This window comes from Rhagoletis zephyria, unplaced genomic scaffold (genome assembly GCF_001687245.7).
Source record: "Rhagoletis zephyria isolate East Lansing unplaced genomic scaffold, Rhagoletis_zephyria_1.1 Rzeph_scaffold_00060, whole genome shotgun sequence".
Classification (NCBI taxonomy): domain Eukaryota; kingdom Metazoa; phylum Arthropoda; class Insecta; order Diptera; family Tephritidae; genus Rhagoletis; species Rhagoletis zephyria.
In genome coordinates this window covers 375,518-391,658 of record NW_016157144.1, presented here as the reverse complement: position 1 = coordinate 391,658, position 16,141 = coordinate 375,518, and the positions used below count along the sequence as shown (strand labels likewise).

General features: G+C 39.6%; 1 protein-coding gene across 3 annotated transcripts in view; it reads left to right on the top strand.

Moving 5' to 3' along the window:
- The window catches only part of Chs2 (Chitin synthase 2), a 261,613-nt gene that overhangs the window by 51,255 nt on the left and 194,217 nt on the right, over positions 1 to 16,141 (top strand). For 2 of the 3 annotated variants that reach the window (XM_017625143.1, XM_017625154.1), the window contains exon 3: positions 3,434 to 3,940. The exons of the other annotated variant lie outside the window; for it this stretch is intronic. In XM_017625143.1, coding sequence (XP_017480632.1) covers positions 3,434 to 3,940 — 507 coding nt within the window. The remainder of the gene's footprint in view (positions 1 to 3,433; positions 3,941 to 16,141) is intronic. 3 annotated transcript variants of the gene reach the window in all.

The window sequence follows — 16,141 nt, the reverse complement described above, 5'->3', positions numbered from 1 at the left end:
CTTTTTTAATTTTCGTTTATTTAAAGGTGTCTCAAGAATAAGTGAATTTCCATGTTTTAGAGAAGGAAATTCGCGTTAATATTGACGTTGTCCGATACCTTAGAATATGTATGACCCAGATATAATCCGAAATCTGCGAAACCTGAGAAAAAAAAATTTTCCCCTTGGTTTCTTTTTCGGTGATTTGGGCCATATGTAAATATTAATAATTGTAAAAAAGAATTGATAAATGCCTATTGTAAAATTATTTAATATTACAAATACTTGTTTATCAGATGTTTTATCCGCAAAAAGAGCTAAATGTAAAACGATTAGAGAAAAAAATAAAGAAATAGATGCAATCAAAGTAGGAGCGATTTTAGTTTCAGGAAATCATACAATATACAGTAAATGGAGTTTACCTTGTTCCTTTTGAAAATTACACAAATATTGATAATACAGTATATGAAAATATTGATTCAAAAATTTGGAAATATGTTAAGAATAATAATTTGAATAATTTTGAAATTATTAAATATATAGACTCGGAAGATTATAATTTAAAATTTCAAAATGTGAATCTAATTAATTCTGTCAAAACTGAAATTAAGTCACACCCTGTATTTTGGACTTTTGTAACAATTGTATTTGTAATGATATTAATATATACATGTACATACTTTTCAAAATTTATAAAATAGTTGAAGTTTGGAATAAAAACAGACATTCGAAAAAACAAGAAGAATTGCTGCACGAACTCACTATAGAAATAAATCACTTAACAAACCAAACTGAAGAATCGGGACGATTCTTTTAAAGAAAGGGGGTGGGGTTAACAGTAGCCTTTGCCTTTCAATTAAATTATAAATATAAACAAATTTCCAATAATGCTCATATGAAGAAATTTTATTAAACCAATGGAAAAGAACTGATTTAATTGATGATGTAATTGATATCCTTTTTCTGCAACTAAGTAAACAATGGCTTAATGAAAGTTGCAACTGCAAAACAACTGCAGCTGAATAAATAGTGACTTTGTTAAGAATGAAACTTAATATGTTCAATAAGGCAATTCCAAAAAACCTAATTTATTATGCTATAAATAAAATTCTGCAAAACAACTGCAGCTGAATAAATAGTATGACTAAGAAATAAAGTTGCAACTGCAAAACAACTGCAGCNATGATGTAATTGATATCCTTTTTCTGCAACTAAGTAAACAATGGCTTAATGAAAGTTGCAACTGCAAAACAACTGCAGCTGAATAAATAGTGACTTTGTTAAGAATGAAACTTAATATGTTCAATAAGGCAATTCCAAAAAACCTAATTTATTATGCTATAAATAAAATTCTGCAAAACAACTGCAGCTGAATAAATAGTATGACTAAGAAATAAAGTTGCAACTGCAAAACAACTGCATCTGAATAAATAGTGACTTTGTTAAGAATAAAACTTAATATGTTCAATAAGGCAATTCCAAAAAACCTAATTTATTATGCTATAAATAAAATTCTGCAAAACAACTGCAGCTGAATAAATAGTATGACTAAGAAATAAAGTTGCAACTGCAAAACAACTGCAGCTGAATAAATAATGAAACTTAATATGTTCAATAATGAAATTCCAAAAGAACTAATTTCAAGTTATAACTAAAGTTCATGTAAACATTTTAAGCTATAAATAAGATTCTTTTTGAATAAAGACCAGTTTGGTATCAGTCTTACAAAAAGACGTACGTTTATTTTTAAAACGTACACCGGGCTCACCCAAAGTTAATTTGTACTCAGTTTTGATCGCCAGTGTATGTAACTTTGTTTTGTTCAAATGATATTGAATTTTTATTTATAAACGGTTTTGTTGTTCTATAAGCGAATAAATCAATTTTTTGTTGAATACAGTTAGTTTTATTTATCCCCCGAAAAATACCCTTTTTTCTTTCTCAGCTGTACCACAAGTCCCCCAATTTTTTCTTATCTGTACCCCTTTCCGCATTTTAGGTCTGCCAACCCTATTGTTGATAGTGTGTATGAATGTATGGATATGCAAAAACGTTGTGTATGTCCAAAGACAAGGAAAACATTTTCTTTACAGATCTTCCCGCTGTATCGCTGCCTCCATACGCACGAACGTAGCAATAGTTTGATCGATATGAAACATAACCGGAGACGAAAGCGAATAAACAGAACAATTTTTCATTCTTCTATGTCCCGCTGAAACGCTGCCTCTAGAAATGAACGTAGCAATGTTTTGCTCAATGTAAAAATTTTAAAATCTTCAACGCAAATATTTCCAAAGTGGTCCAATGAATCTTAAATCTGAAAAGTTTGTGCAAAGTGGTAGAATGAGCACTTTAATTTTATGTAATTGTGTCTCTGTACGATTTGTAGATCGCTGGAAATAAGCGCTTTGTTTTTGAATAATATATAGATTATAATAGATTGGCGCTTACACATATGTTAGTGTTTGGCCGAGCTTCTCCTCCGATTTGTGGCGTGCGCTTTATGTTGTCACACAAAGAGGAGGGACCTACAGTTTTACGCCGACTCGGAACGGCGATTGTATTTTCATGAGAAGCTGTTTTTCATGGCTGATATACACTCGGAGGTTTGCCATTGCCTGCCGAGGGGCGACCGATGTTAAGAAAAAAACCTTTTTTTCAAAATTTTTTGCGATGTTGCTTTGACCAGGGCTTGAATCCAGGCCCTGCGGNCATGAGAAGCTGTTTTTCATGGCTGATATACACTCGGAGGTTTGCCATTGCCTGCCGAGGGGCGACCGATGTTAAGAAAAAAACCTTTTTTTCAAAATTTTTTGCGATGTTGCTTTGACCAGGGCTTGAATCCAGGCCCTGCGGAGTGGAGCGTGCATAATATATATAACATTATTATTAAACAATTCTTTGACAGTATTTTTAAATGAATTAAAGAAAAAACAATTACAGTATTACGAAGGGTAAAAAATAAAATTTTTACATTATTCCTAAATACCTGGATAGCCTTTAATCTGTTGAAAAATAATATATGAACGTGAGTTAATAATATGCCCTTATTAGTAACGTTGTCATTTTAAGCAACCATCTGATTTTCAGGGCAACCATATTTCTTGGCAAAGCTTCAAAGGGCCTTACTAGAGTGTTGAGTTCAGGATCGAAGGCGAAAGTAGAGAGGGGAAATTAAAAGGCGAAATTTTTTCTTGGAAACAACAGCACCATTATTTATGTACATAAATCGCATCGCAGTACTTTAAACTGAATAAACACATACTAAGAAATTTTTCGGAAATTTTTATAATACGCAAATTTTTTTGTATATATTTAATATTTAACTGTGAAATAAGAAAAACATGATTAAGTCATTCATAAAATAATGCATATACTATATACATACATACATACGTGTAAGAGCTAATTGTGTAGAAGTACGTAATATTTGTCAAATTTATATTCTTCATAGCCTTCAATGGAATCAACATCTCGGATATTAAAAATTTCAACCAATGCCAGAGCCGTTGTATACGTTCTGATACTACAAGTAAGCTCCTCGTATTTATGCTACATTTTCTCGAAGTTCGCCTGCAAAGTAAAAATACAAGAATTTAGCCTATCTCTGCCGTTAAACTTGGTCGGGCCCATCTCTATTGCAATCACAAGTTGGATGACATCAACGCGAGGAGCGAATGTTTGCACTCTTCACACGTTCCTTCCCGACTATTTGGGTCTTATAGGAAATAGAGAAAAAGAGTTTCCTGATGGTATTATAGCGGATAGATTGTGGATATGGCCACTTTGGTGGCTATCGCAGATATGGATATCACGACACATTTGGCGGCCACGAAACGAAAGAAATTCACCAACAGAAAAACTGTTTATATGCCCGTGGTATTGCGGTTTTTTGATAGATCAGTGTATATCAATGAATCGGCGTATCACCGATCTTAATGAGGAGCCTTCATCAAGTAAGGTAAAGCTATTAGATGCCGGATAATTACACAGGTTTCCAAAAAATAAAAGTTTCTGCATAATTAACCTAACCTCTGTATCCTTATGTTATTCGACGCGCTGAATGCGAATCCGAGGTCTGTTAGCCCCCATCACGTCAGGTTTGAGGTCAAGTAGGGAAAACTTCATTGAATAGTCCTGAAAATTAAATACGATTCTTCTGAATTTGACCTTGAAATGACCTTGGAATGGCCTCTAGATGACCTTGAAGGATCAAGGGACCCCTATATTCGGATTCAGCGACAACAAAAATCTATGTATATGAATTTTTATTTTTATTGAATGCATTTTTTTCCTATTTGACCCTCAAATGGCCTCGAATCTGACATTATGGAGGTTAACGTACCTCGTATTCGGGTTCAGCGAGTTGAAACGCCCGTATATATATATATGAATTTTCAGGTTTATTGAATGAATTTTTTCCTACTTAACCGTCAAATGACCTCGAACAGACCTCGGATTCTTATTCAGCGCGTCGAATAACATACGGATATAGAAATTTGGTTCAATAAGTAGAAACTGTTTTTTTTTAAACCTGTATTATTTACTTTCATATACATACGTATATCATTATGAGCCGTTAATACACACTACTTATGTTACTTTATCTTCAAATCGATATATTTAAGGGTTTTCATTTTAACAAGTTTAAAAATATTGAAGCTTACCTTCGAGAAGATTTACCAGTATTTGTTATCTCAGGATACTCACACATATTTTTCTCAGCATGAATAATTTCGTAAAGTTATTGAAAAATAGCCACTTTTCATTACGGTAAAGTGATTTTGCCACTTTTAAAATTAATGGTTTAGAAAATTTACACAAGTAGATATTTTACTGAAGTGTTGTTTTGGAAGGAAAGTGATTTACTAAAATTAGTGAATAAATCACTTACACAATAACAACTATTTGTAAAGGTGTATTCAAGTATTTTTTTATTTTAATATTGATAAAGTGCAATGATATCTAACACTGGTTTACAGCAAAAATGATTTATGGATGCCACTAACCCATGCCTATGTAGAATTTATCGGTGATTCCGGAAATCAAGTAATTTTTTTCTGTGGATAAGTTTTCGAGACATTTGCAATTTATTGATATTCAGCTTTAAAAAAAGTGGTTCCACTTAATCACGTATATCTTACGAACCAATTTAATAATTTTAATATGAAATACGGGTAATGAAAGTAAGTAAAACCGTATATACGTGTACATCACTTTCATAGGCCTGACAGTTTCTGAAAAATTAATAAATCATTTCAGATTTTTTGATGAAAAAATCAAACTTTAACAGGGGAAAAACCGGATTCAGTGTAAATTGTTTTGCAGTGTGAGAGGCTGTTCAGGGAAGCCAACTCGTGGGGAATTCCCCGATTTGCGGGGAAATTCAGTTTGCGTGGGGAATCGGGGAATGGACCGTTTTTTGTGGGGAACCGGGGGATGAACTGGTTTTTTTGTGAGGAATTAGGTGTGACTAATTTTTTTCTTTTTTGCTTCACTAATTTCATAATGAGTTAAAAAAGTTGCATAAGAAATACAACTGCAACTAAAAGTACTGATTTTGCAACCCTGCCATTTATGCAAATAACCGTTGATTTTTTAGAATTTTCTTGGTCGCATTTGCTTTCCTATAGTGAATGAAACAATTTATTTTTATATGGTAAAAAACCGCAACCAACACCAAACAAAATTCTAAACGGAAAATTTTTAGCCACTTGAAACTTGCACTTTATTATACTAGAACTGAGTGTGCTACAATACTGCATACCCAAAATCATTCTAGGGAATCGAATCAAAAAAGCTCGAAATTGTTACGAAAGTTTGCTGAATTTTTCAATATTGCAGAAAGTTTGAAACTTGGATTTATACGGTTTTTATTGGAGAATGAACTATATTTTTATAAAAAACTCAAATTAAATAACTAAAAAAAAATATTCTGAAAGCTTGTCAAAATTTGGGGCGACTAAAATTTTATCGACCACAGTATGTATGTAAGTATTATATGTACATTTTTTATTTTTTATTTGTTCACTAACTTTACAAAAGTTAGGGTTGATTTATGAATACATAGATAAATAAAATTTAGAAATAAAATAAACAGAAAGACCAGTAAAATATATCAAAATAAAAATTTTTTTTTAATAAGGAGAAATCTATGGGTGGGGAATTTTATGAAATTTCGGGCAAAATCGAGGAATTTCATAGTTGAAATCGGGAAATTCTCAAAAATGAGTTGGCTACCTGGTTCTGTTACAAAAAATCAAGCTACTAATGAAGAAAATTGATGCATAAATAAAGAAGGAATGAGTGGTCAAACATGGGCGTAACCAGGTAGGGGAAGGGGGGCCCTTCACCACCTCGCCCTCCCCCCGCGTTTGTTTGTTTTTGTATTCTCTTTTTCAGCTGTTTAACAGTTCGCCGCCTAAAATGCCACATCAAAAAAATTCATGCATACAAAAATGTTTGCTTTCGTTTATTTTTAAGAAGTACAAAAACGAGAGTCTGGCATGCCTGATTCTCTCCCCGCTCTCAATTTCCGTAAGGCCGTAACTTAAGAACCTAAAATCTACAGGTTCTTAAGTTTCTTGCGGTTAGTTAAGTTTTAACTAACCACCAACACAGTTTCTCATATAACAGGTTGGCCAAAATATTAAGTTCAGTTAAGTTACGGAAATTAAGTCTAGACTAACTGAGCTTTAAGTGTACATCGAAAGTTTGTGTGAGCGAACCAATCTGAGATTATTGATAAAACTATAGACCGGTTTGTGTACAGCCAATCTTAATTAATTACAGCTTGAAACGATGTATACATTTTTAGTTTATCTTTTCTTTCAAAATTGCAGAGGTATATTACATAGTATACTACACGTTCCCAAAGTTATTTTTCTCGAAGACCCCTTTCAAGACTTTACTGGTTTCGGTGGACCCCCTGATGTTCATTTCTAACATATTCCCAAAGCTCAAAAAATGCGAATATCAAATCCAACGATGTAATTTTGCATCGCGGGTGAGTTCCAAAACAGATTCGACATTGTGCGAGTGCGGGCTAAGTGCTGGGATTGAAACAGCATTCCCCCTCAGGGAACTCTCCCTCTCTCTCTAGAATCTCTTCAAAAAAAGGTAATGGTGGCGTACCATCCTGTAGCATTGAAAAGACACAACTGCTCAAATATCTGCCGCCGGCAATTTACCCATCGCCTCACTCAGTGTTATACCAACATTCGTTTCTTTTTAGTCTGCAGGTGGCCTTTAAGGTTTCCCCACGTTTAATGACACATAGTGACGGTAAGTTCACCAGTGCGTCAAGAGCGCTATACATTAAAGTTAAATAAATATGCTATCAAGCAACCAATTTGTTTCTTTACTATCGAAACCAGATGAATTTTCGTAGACCCACACTTACAACTCGTGGACCGTCATATTTTTTCACGCCAACGTAGACCCCTGTCGAGTCTCCCCTGGACCACATTGGGAATCGGAAAATTTATTTTTATTTTTTTATTTAGAATAACGTCTTGTACGGTTATTTGGTATACAGGTATGTAGAGATATGAATTTATAAAATAAATCAGGTTTTAGTTGAGATATTCGCCTTTGACCACTATGTTCTGTAAATTTCCCAGTACTGCAAACCTTTCCACACCCCTGGGACTGGCCAGAAGTGATTTGTTTGCTTAAGGTTCAAATCGCTGCTCAATTCGTCCGGATAATTATATCCACGTATCCCCTGGGTAGCGATCAAACACCTCTTTGGGAGCGATCTAATGTGACAAGACGTATAACCCCGCGTGCGCTATGTTTGGGTCCCTGCACGTTAAAACCCTACCGAATGCAAAAAAAATCATGCCTCGGATGATACCCCCTTCTTTTGATGACGATCACGGCAAACGTAGAAAAGACCATGATTTGAGGGTATGCACCTGGAATATCCGGACCCTTAATCGGGATGGTGCCTCTGCCCGGTTGGTGGATGTTCTCGGGAAAATAAAGCCTGACATCACCGTAATCCATGAAATGCGATGGACGGGGCAAGGCAAGGTAAGCGTGGCCGATTTGTCTCATTGTCCAATTGTCTCGTGGCTAGAGCTGTAAAATTAATGAAAATGTCGATACCCGTATGTATTCGTTACTAATCCAATCAACACCCGTATCTTTCGTATCATTACGCCTAGCGAAAGAAAATGTTGCATGCTTGTACGTACATATACACGCAACACACTTTAATATCGAAACGAATAACAGTCTCGTTCCCGCACAATATGTTGGTTGTATTGATTCATGTTAATGGTGCATATACGGAACATGCGAGTAACGAGATTATTATGTGAGTAACGATTCGGAGGATGGTTCCGTGCGCAGGGAAGGATGGTTCCGTGCGCAGAAGCGGAAAAATTTTGACCGCCATTCACCTGGGAGTGGCCAGAAGCGATTCATGTGCGTATGGTTCAAATCGCAGCTTCCAACGTCCGGATATTTATATCCACGTATCCTCTGGGTAGCAACCAAACACCCGTTTGGGAGCGAGCTAAAACGAGAAGGCGTAAAATTTCGCGTGCGCTGGCCACGTTAAAACCCCGCCCAATGAAAAAGAGCAAACAGCCTCGGATAAGACCCCCTTTTTTTGATGACGACCACGGCAAACGTATAAAGGACCATGATTTAAGGGTATGCACCTGGAATATCCGGACACTTAATGGGGAAGGTCCGTCTGCCCGGCTGGTTGATGTCCTCGGGAAGACAAAGGCTGATATCACCGCCATCCAAGAAATGCGATGGACGGGGCAAGGAAAAGTTGGCGTGAAGCCTTGCGACGTATACTACAGTTGCCAGGAAAAGGAGCGCAAATTCGCTGTTGGATTCGTAGTAGGAGAGAGACTCCGTCGCCGAGTACTGGCGTTCACCCCGGTGGACGAACGTCTAGCCACAATCTGCATCAAAGCTAGATTCTTCTACATCTCGCTCATCTGCGCCACTGTCGGAAAATTCAGCCTCCACGACGAAACGTCCGATAACGGACTGATGCTGATCGACTTCGCCGGGGCCCGAAACATGGTAATATGTAGTACTAGGTTCCAGCATAAGAACATCCACCAAGCTACATGGCTGTCTCCAGATCGAAAAACGAGAAACCNAATCCATGAAATGCGATGGACGGGGCAAGGCAAGGTAAGCGTGGCCGATTTGTCTCATTGTCCAATTGTCTCGTGGCTAGAGCTGTAAAATTAATGAAAATGTCGATACCCGTATGTATTCGTTACTAATCCAATCAACACCCGTATCTTTCGTATCATTACGCCTAGCGAAAGAAAATGTTGCATGCTTGTACGTACATATACACGCAACACACTTTAATATCGAAACGAATAACAGTCTCGTTCCCGCACAATATGTTGGTTGTATTGATTCATGTTAATGGTGCATATACGGAACATGCGAGTAACGAGATTATTATGTGAGTAACGATTCGGAGGATGGTTCCGTGCGCAGGGAAGGATGGTTCCGTGCGCAGAAGCGGAAAAATTTTGACCGCCATTCACCTGGGAGTGGCCAGAAGCGATTCATGTGCGTATGGTTCAAATCGCAGCTTCCAACGTCCGGATATTTATATCCACGTATCCTCTGGGTAGCAACCAAACACCCGTTTGGGAGCGAGCTAAAACGAGAAGGCGTAAAATTTCGCGTGCGCTGGCCACGTTAAAACCCCGCCCAATGAAAAAGAGCAAACAGCCTCGGATAAGACCCCCTTTTTTTGATGACGACCACGGCAAACGTATAAAGGACCATGATTTAAGGGTATGCACCTGGAATATCCGGACACTTAATGGGGAAGGTCCGTCTGCCCGGCTGGTTGATGTCCTCGGGAAGACAAAGGCTGATATCACCGCCATCCAAGAAATGCGATGGACGGGGCAAGGAAAAGTTGGCGTGAAGCCTTGCGACGTATACTACAGTTGCCAGGAAAAGGAGCGCAAATTCGCTGTTGGATTCGTAGTAGGAGAGAGACTCCGTCGCCGAGTACTGGCGTTCACCCCGGTGGACGAACGTCTAGCCACAATCTGCATCAAAGCTAGATTCTTCTACATCTCGCTCATCTGCGCCACTGTCGGAAAATTCAGCCTCCACGACGAAACGTCCGATAACGGACTGATGCTGATCGACTTCGCCGGGGCCCGAAACATGGTAATATGTAGTACTAGGTTCCAGCATAAGAACATCCACAAAGCTACATGGCTGTCTCCAGATCAAAAAACGAGAAACCCAATCGATCATGTTGTGATAGACGGAAGGCATACTTCAAACGCTTTAGACGTACGTACACTCCGAGGGCCAAAAATCGACTCGGACCACTATCTTGTTGCAGCCAAAATACGCACCCGCCTCCAAGAGGAAGAATGCCCGAAAATTCTACCAGAGGGTTAGGCGACTTACGGAAGGTTTCAAGATCGGGGCGAANAAGCCTGACATCACCGTAATCCATGAAATGCGATGGACGGGGCAAGGCAAGGTAAGCGTGGCCGATTTGTCTCATTGTCCAATTGTCTCGTGGCTAGAGCTGTAAAATTAATGAAAATGTCGATACCCGTATGTATTCGTTACTAATCCAATCAACACCCGTATCTTTCGTATCATTACGCCTAGCGAAAGAAAATGTTGCATGCTTGTACGTACATATACACGCAACACACTTTAATATCGAAACGAATAACAGTCTCGTTCCCGCACAATATGTTGGTTGTATTGATTCATGTTAATGGTGCATATACGGAACATGCGAGTAACGAGATTATTATGTGAGTAACGATTCGGAGGATGGTTCCGTGCGCAGGGAAGGATGGTTCCGTGCGCAGAAGCGGAAAAATTTTGACCGCCATTCACCTGGGAGTGGCCAGAAGCGATTCATGTGCGTATGGTTCAAATCGCAGCTTCCAACGTCCGGATATTTATATCCACGTATCCTCTGGGTAGCAACCAAACACCCGTTTGGGAGCGAGCTAAAACGAGAAGGCGTAAAATTTCGCGTGCGCTGGCCACGTTAAAACCCCGCCCAATGAAAAAGAGCAAACAGCCTCGGATAAGACCCCCTTTTTTTGATGACGACCACGGCAAACGTATAAAGGACCATGATTTAAGGGTATGCACCTGGAATATCCGGACACTTAATGGGGAAGGTCCGTCTGCCCGGCTGGTTGATGTCCTCGGGAAGACAAAGGCTGATATCACCGCCATCCAAGAAATGCGATGGACGGGGCAAGGAAAAGTTGGCGTGAAGCCTTGCGACGTATACTACAGTTGCCAGGAAAAGGAGCGCAAATTCGCTGTTGGATTCGTAGTAGGAGAGAGACTCCGTCGCCGAGTACTGGCGTTCACCCCGGTGGACGAACGTCTAGCCACAATCTGCATCAAAGCTAGATTCTTCTACATCTCGCTCATCTGCGCCACTGTCGGAAAATTCAGCCTCCACGACGAAACGTCCGATAACGGACTGATGCTGATCGACTTCGCCGGGGCCCGAAACATGGTAATATGTAGTACTAGGTTCCAGCATAAGAACATCCACCAAGCTACATGGCTGTCTCCAGATCGAAAAACGAGAAACCCAATCGATCATGTTGTGATAGACGGAAGGCATACTTCAAACGCTTTAGACGTACGTACACTCCGAGGGCCAAAAATCGACTCGGACCACTATCTTGTTGCAGCCAAAATACGCACCCGCCTCCAAGAGGAAGAATGCCCGAAAATTCTACCAGAGGGTTAGGCGACTTACGGAAGGTTTCAAGATCGGGGCGAACTCCTGAAAGAACAACAATGGCGACCGAGTCACCGATGTCCAGAATATACTTAAATTGTAGAGGGGAAACTTTTACAACCTTCTGAATGGTAGCAGCGCTGAAAGTAGTGAAGAAGACGAATCCGAGTCCCCAGTCGATGATGAAGGAGCCTCTCCCACCGCCTGACTATAACGAGGTACGAATAGCGATTACGCGGCAGAAAAACAACAAAGCTGCTGGAGCTGACGGCCTGCCAGCCGAGCTATTCAAGTACGAGGGCAAGGAGTTGATGAATNCCGTCTGCCCGGCTGGTTGATGTCCTCGGGAAGACAAAGGCTGATATCACCGCCATCCAAGAAATGCGATGGACGGGGCAAGGAAAAGTTGGCGTGAAGCCTTGCGACGTATACTACAGTTGCCAGGAAAAGGAGCGCAAATTCGCTGTTGGATTCGTAGTAGGAGAGAGACTCCGTCGCCGAGTACTGGCGTTCACCCCGGTGGACGAACGTCTAGCCACAATCTGCATCAAAGCTAGATTCTTCTACATCTCGCTCATCTGCGCCACTGTCGGAAAATTCAGCCTCCACGACGAAACGTCCGATAACGGACTGATGCTGATCGACTTCGCCGGGGCCCGAAACATGGTAATATGTAGTACTAGGTTCCAGCATAAGAACATCCACAAAGCTACATGGCTGTCTCCAGATCAAAAAACGAGAAACCCAATCGATCATGTTGTGATAGACGGAAGGCATACTTCAAACGCTTTAGACGTACGTACACTCCGAGGGCCAAAAATCGACTCGGACCACTATCTTGTTGCAGCCAAAATACGCACCCGCCTCCAACAGGAAGAACGCCCGAAAATTCTACCAGAGGGTTAGGCGACTTACGGAAGGTTTCAAGATCGGGGCGAACTCCTGAAAGAACAACAATGGCGACCGAGTCACCGATGTCCAGAATATACTTAAATTGTAGAGGGGAAACTTTTACAACCTTCTGAATGGTAGCAGCGCTGAAAGTAGTGAAGAAGACGAATCCGAGTCCCCAGTCGATGATGAAGGAGCCTCTCCCACCGCCTGACTATAACGAGGTACGAATAGCGATTACGCGGCAGAAAAACAACAAAGCTGCTGGAGCTGACGGCCTGCCAGCCGAGCTATTCAAGTACGAGGGCAAGGAGTTGATGAATTTAAGTGTGCTCTGCCCAATCCACAAGAAAGGCGACCCCGCCCACCGTCAACGAACTGATTTTACCTTATCAGTGCGGCTTTAGGCCTGGAAAATCCACCATAGGTGAGGTATTCACAATACGTCAAATCTTGGAAAAGACCCCCGAGAATAGAATCGACACACACCATATATTTGTCGATTTCGAAGCCGCTTTCGACAGCACGAAGAGAAGTTGCCTCTATGCCGCGATGTCTCCGGACCTCTCCGAGCCGTTTGACACCAAACGAGGTTTCAGACAGGGTGACGCCCTTTCGAGTGATTTCTTTAATCTGATGTTGGAGAAGATAATAAGAGCCGCAGAACTGAACCGCTCAGGCACAATACTTTATAAGAGCGTACAATTGCTGGCGTATGCCGACGACATCGATATTATCAGTAAACACAAGGGCTACGTCTGTTCTGTCTTCTCGGGATTGGATAGAGAAGCAAAGCGAATGGGTCTGGTGGTGAACGAGGACAAAACGAAGTATCTCCTGTTATCACACAAACAGTCAGAGCATACGCGTCTTGGCATCCACGTCACTGTTGACAGTCACAAGTTTAAAAAAGTAGACGACTTCGTTTATTTGGGAACCTGCATTAACACCAATAATAATGTCAGCCTTGAAATCCGACGGAGAATCACTCTTTCCTACAAGTACTACTTTGGGCTGAGTAGGCAATTGAGAAGTAAAGTCCTCTCTCGTCGTACAAAGACCACACTCTATAAGTCACTAATCATGCCATTGCTGGTGTATGGCGCGGAGGCATGGACAATGAAAGCATTTGATGAGGGGGCTCTTGGAGTTTTCGAGAGAAAGATTCGGCGAAAGATTTACGGACCTTTACGTGTTGGTGATGGCGAATATCGCAGACGATTTAACGATTAGCTGTATAAGATTTACAACGATATAGGCCTAGTGCAGCGAATTAAAATTCAGCAGCTCCGCTGGCTTGGCCATGTCGTTCGAATGGACAGAAACGCTCCTGCTCTGAAAATATTCAACGCGGGCCGCGATGCTGGTAAAGTAGGAAGAGGAAGGCCTCCTCTGCGTTGGAAAGACCAGATGGAGAAGGACTTGGCTTCATTTGGCATTTCCAATTGACGTCAGTTAGCACAGAAGAGAAATGACTCGGCCAAATCGCTTAGGCGGTTACAGCGCCAATAAATAAGAAGAAGAAGAAGAACGATTCGGTACTTCGAGTCAGGGGTTGTAACCGTTACCCAGTAACGAATACGTACGGTTTGCTACAGCTCTACTCGTGGCCGATTTGTCTATTTGTCCGTTTTGGCTCATATTCGAGATATAAATATTGGTAACGGTAGGGGCAATATCTACTATTGCACAAAAAGAGCTACAAACTGGCGCTGGGGTCGAGTTATTGGTAAAACTCATCAATTGAAGTCAATCGGAGACACCAAGGATCAAAGTTAAATTACCACCGTTAAATCAATCACTAGAACGATTGCGGTCCATGCTTTACGGCCACTATACAGAATAAAGACAATTCTTGTAAGACTTCAAAGGTATTTCGTCTGAAATAATTCTATGTATATTGGATTTCTGTGGAGTAAGGATACTCCCCCATTTTGAAATTGCCACAAACTGTACCATACAGATTCAAGGACGATTCACCATCCGACCAGATAGTTGTTGCCACAAGAACTTCTTAACGGACATAACGCTTTCATTATGTTATTTAACACAGCAATGGAGGATATGCCTTCTGACGACCACAAAACCAAACGTGAACGTGAATTGTTGGTAAAAATGTTGGACCAAATGTTTAAATAAAACATTAATTTTGGGTGGGACGAGGTCCGCAAGGTCTGCTAGTAAAAACATAAAAACCGATTTGGGATTTTTTTTAACTCGTAACTTCAATTCCATTTCTGCTTAGAAAAAAAAATTTAAAGCTAAAGGTTTGTCTCTACGGGAAGGCATTGGTGTTATTGAAGAGATTGAAAATAATTAAATCAAATGGAGGATAACAAATATTGGAAAATAATTAAATTGAGTCTTGAAAAGAAACTAAGGATTCATATCTTAGCGTAAAATAATCCGCATTATTTTTAATAATAGTAAAAAAGTGGCAACTAAATCGATGCATTAACACCACTGGAAATATGAAAATTTCGAATTCCGTCTAATCCTTGAATAAAAAAAAACATTAAACTGTACTTAGATTTTTTGTTGTTGTTGGAGCATATTTGGAAGCATATTTACTAATGTTTAAATGTTTATCTAAGCGCTTAAAATTGCTTTTTTCCTGCTTATTTTCTTCAGTCCGGCTCATCCGTTTGTAGTTTTTCCAGAATACTGGTTAATCAAAGAAATGCAAAAAGTTCAAATTTTGTGTGCGTGGCATGCACAAACAAAGAAAGTTGTAGGTATTGAGGTAAAATTGTTTTGAAGTTGCACTTATGTATAAAGGTTCCAATGTTTTGTTTTAGAGACTTGCATAAATCAAAGAATTGCACGTATTGAGGGTTGCGGTTACCGTCTACGCACTGTATATATATTTTTTTATCGGATAAACAGAAATTTAGTTACGAAAAATTATAAGGCTCAAACTACGAAAAAAGCGTTGTTATACCTTAAGTCTGGTTTGTGAGGTGGTATTCAAACTTCTAACTATGCATATATTTTGTGCATCATTAGATTTATAACTTTCTCAGTCACACAGTGTTATTATTCCGACGAAATCCTTGACGGTGGTACTGGGAGGGGAACGGTACATGACGGTAGGAGGTTTATTTAGGGTTAAAATCTCACACTGATGGGGTTAGGCCTTCGATGTTTCCTCCTCGTAAAAACACAGGTGCAGTAAAAAGTTAATTATTTAAATCGACGAATAGTTTTATAACAACTTTTGTGAACTTCTATTTATGTGTTTGTGTACAACATACCTCTATTGGTTACAATAATTTTATGCTATAATAAAAAATGTTTAGTAATAATTACACTGTGAGACAAATGGTAGGGGTCAGTGATCGGGAAGGGTTCAAACTACCGGGGAAAGTTATATCGGTAAAAAAGAAGTTATAAGTGTCCCGGCGTTTCGCTTGGTCACGTCTAGGAATCGAGATATATATATATCTATCATNTGCTATAATAAAAAATGTTTAGTAATAATTACACTGTGAGACAAATGGTAGGGGTCAGTGATCGGGAAGG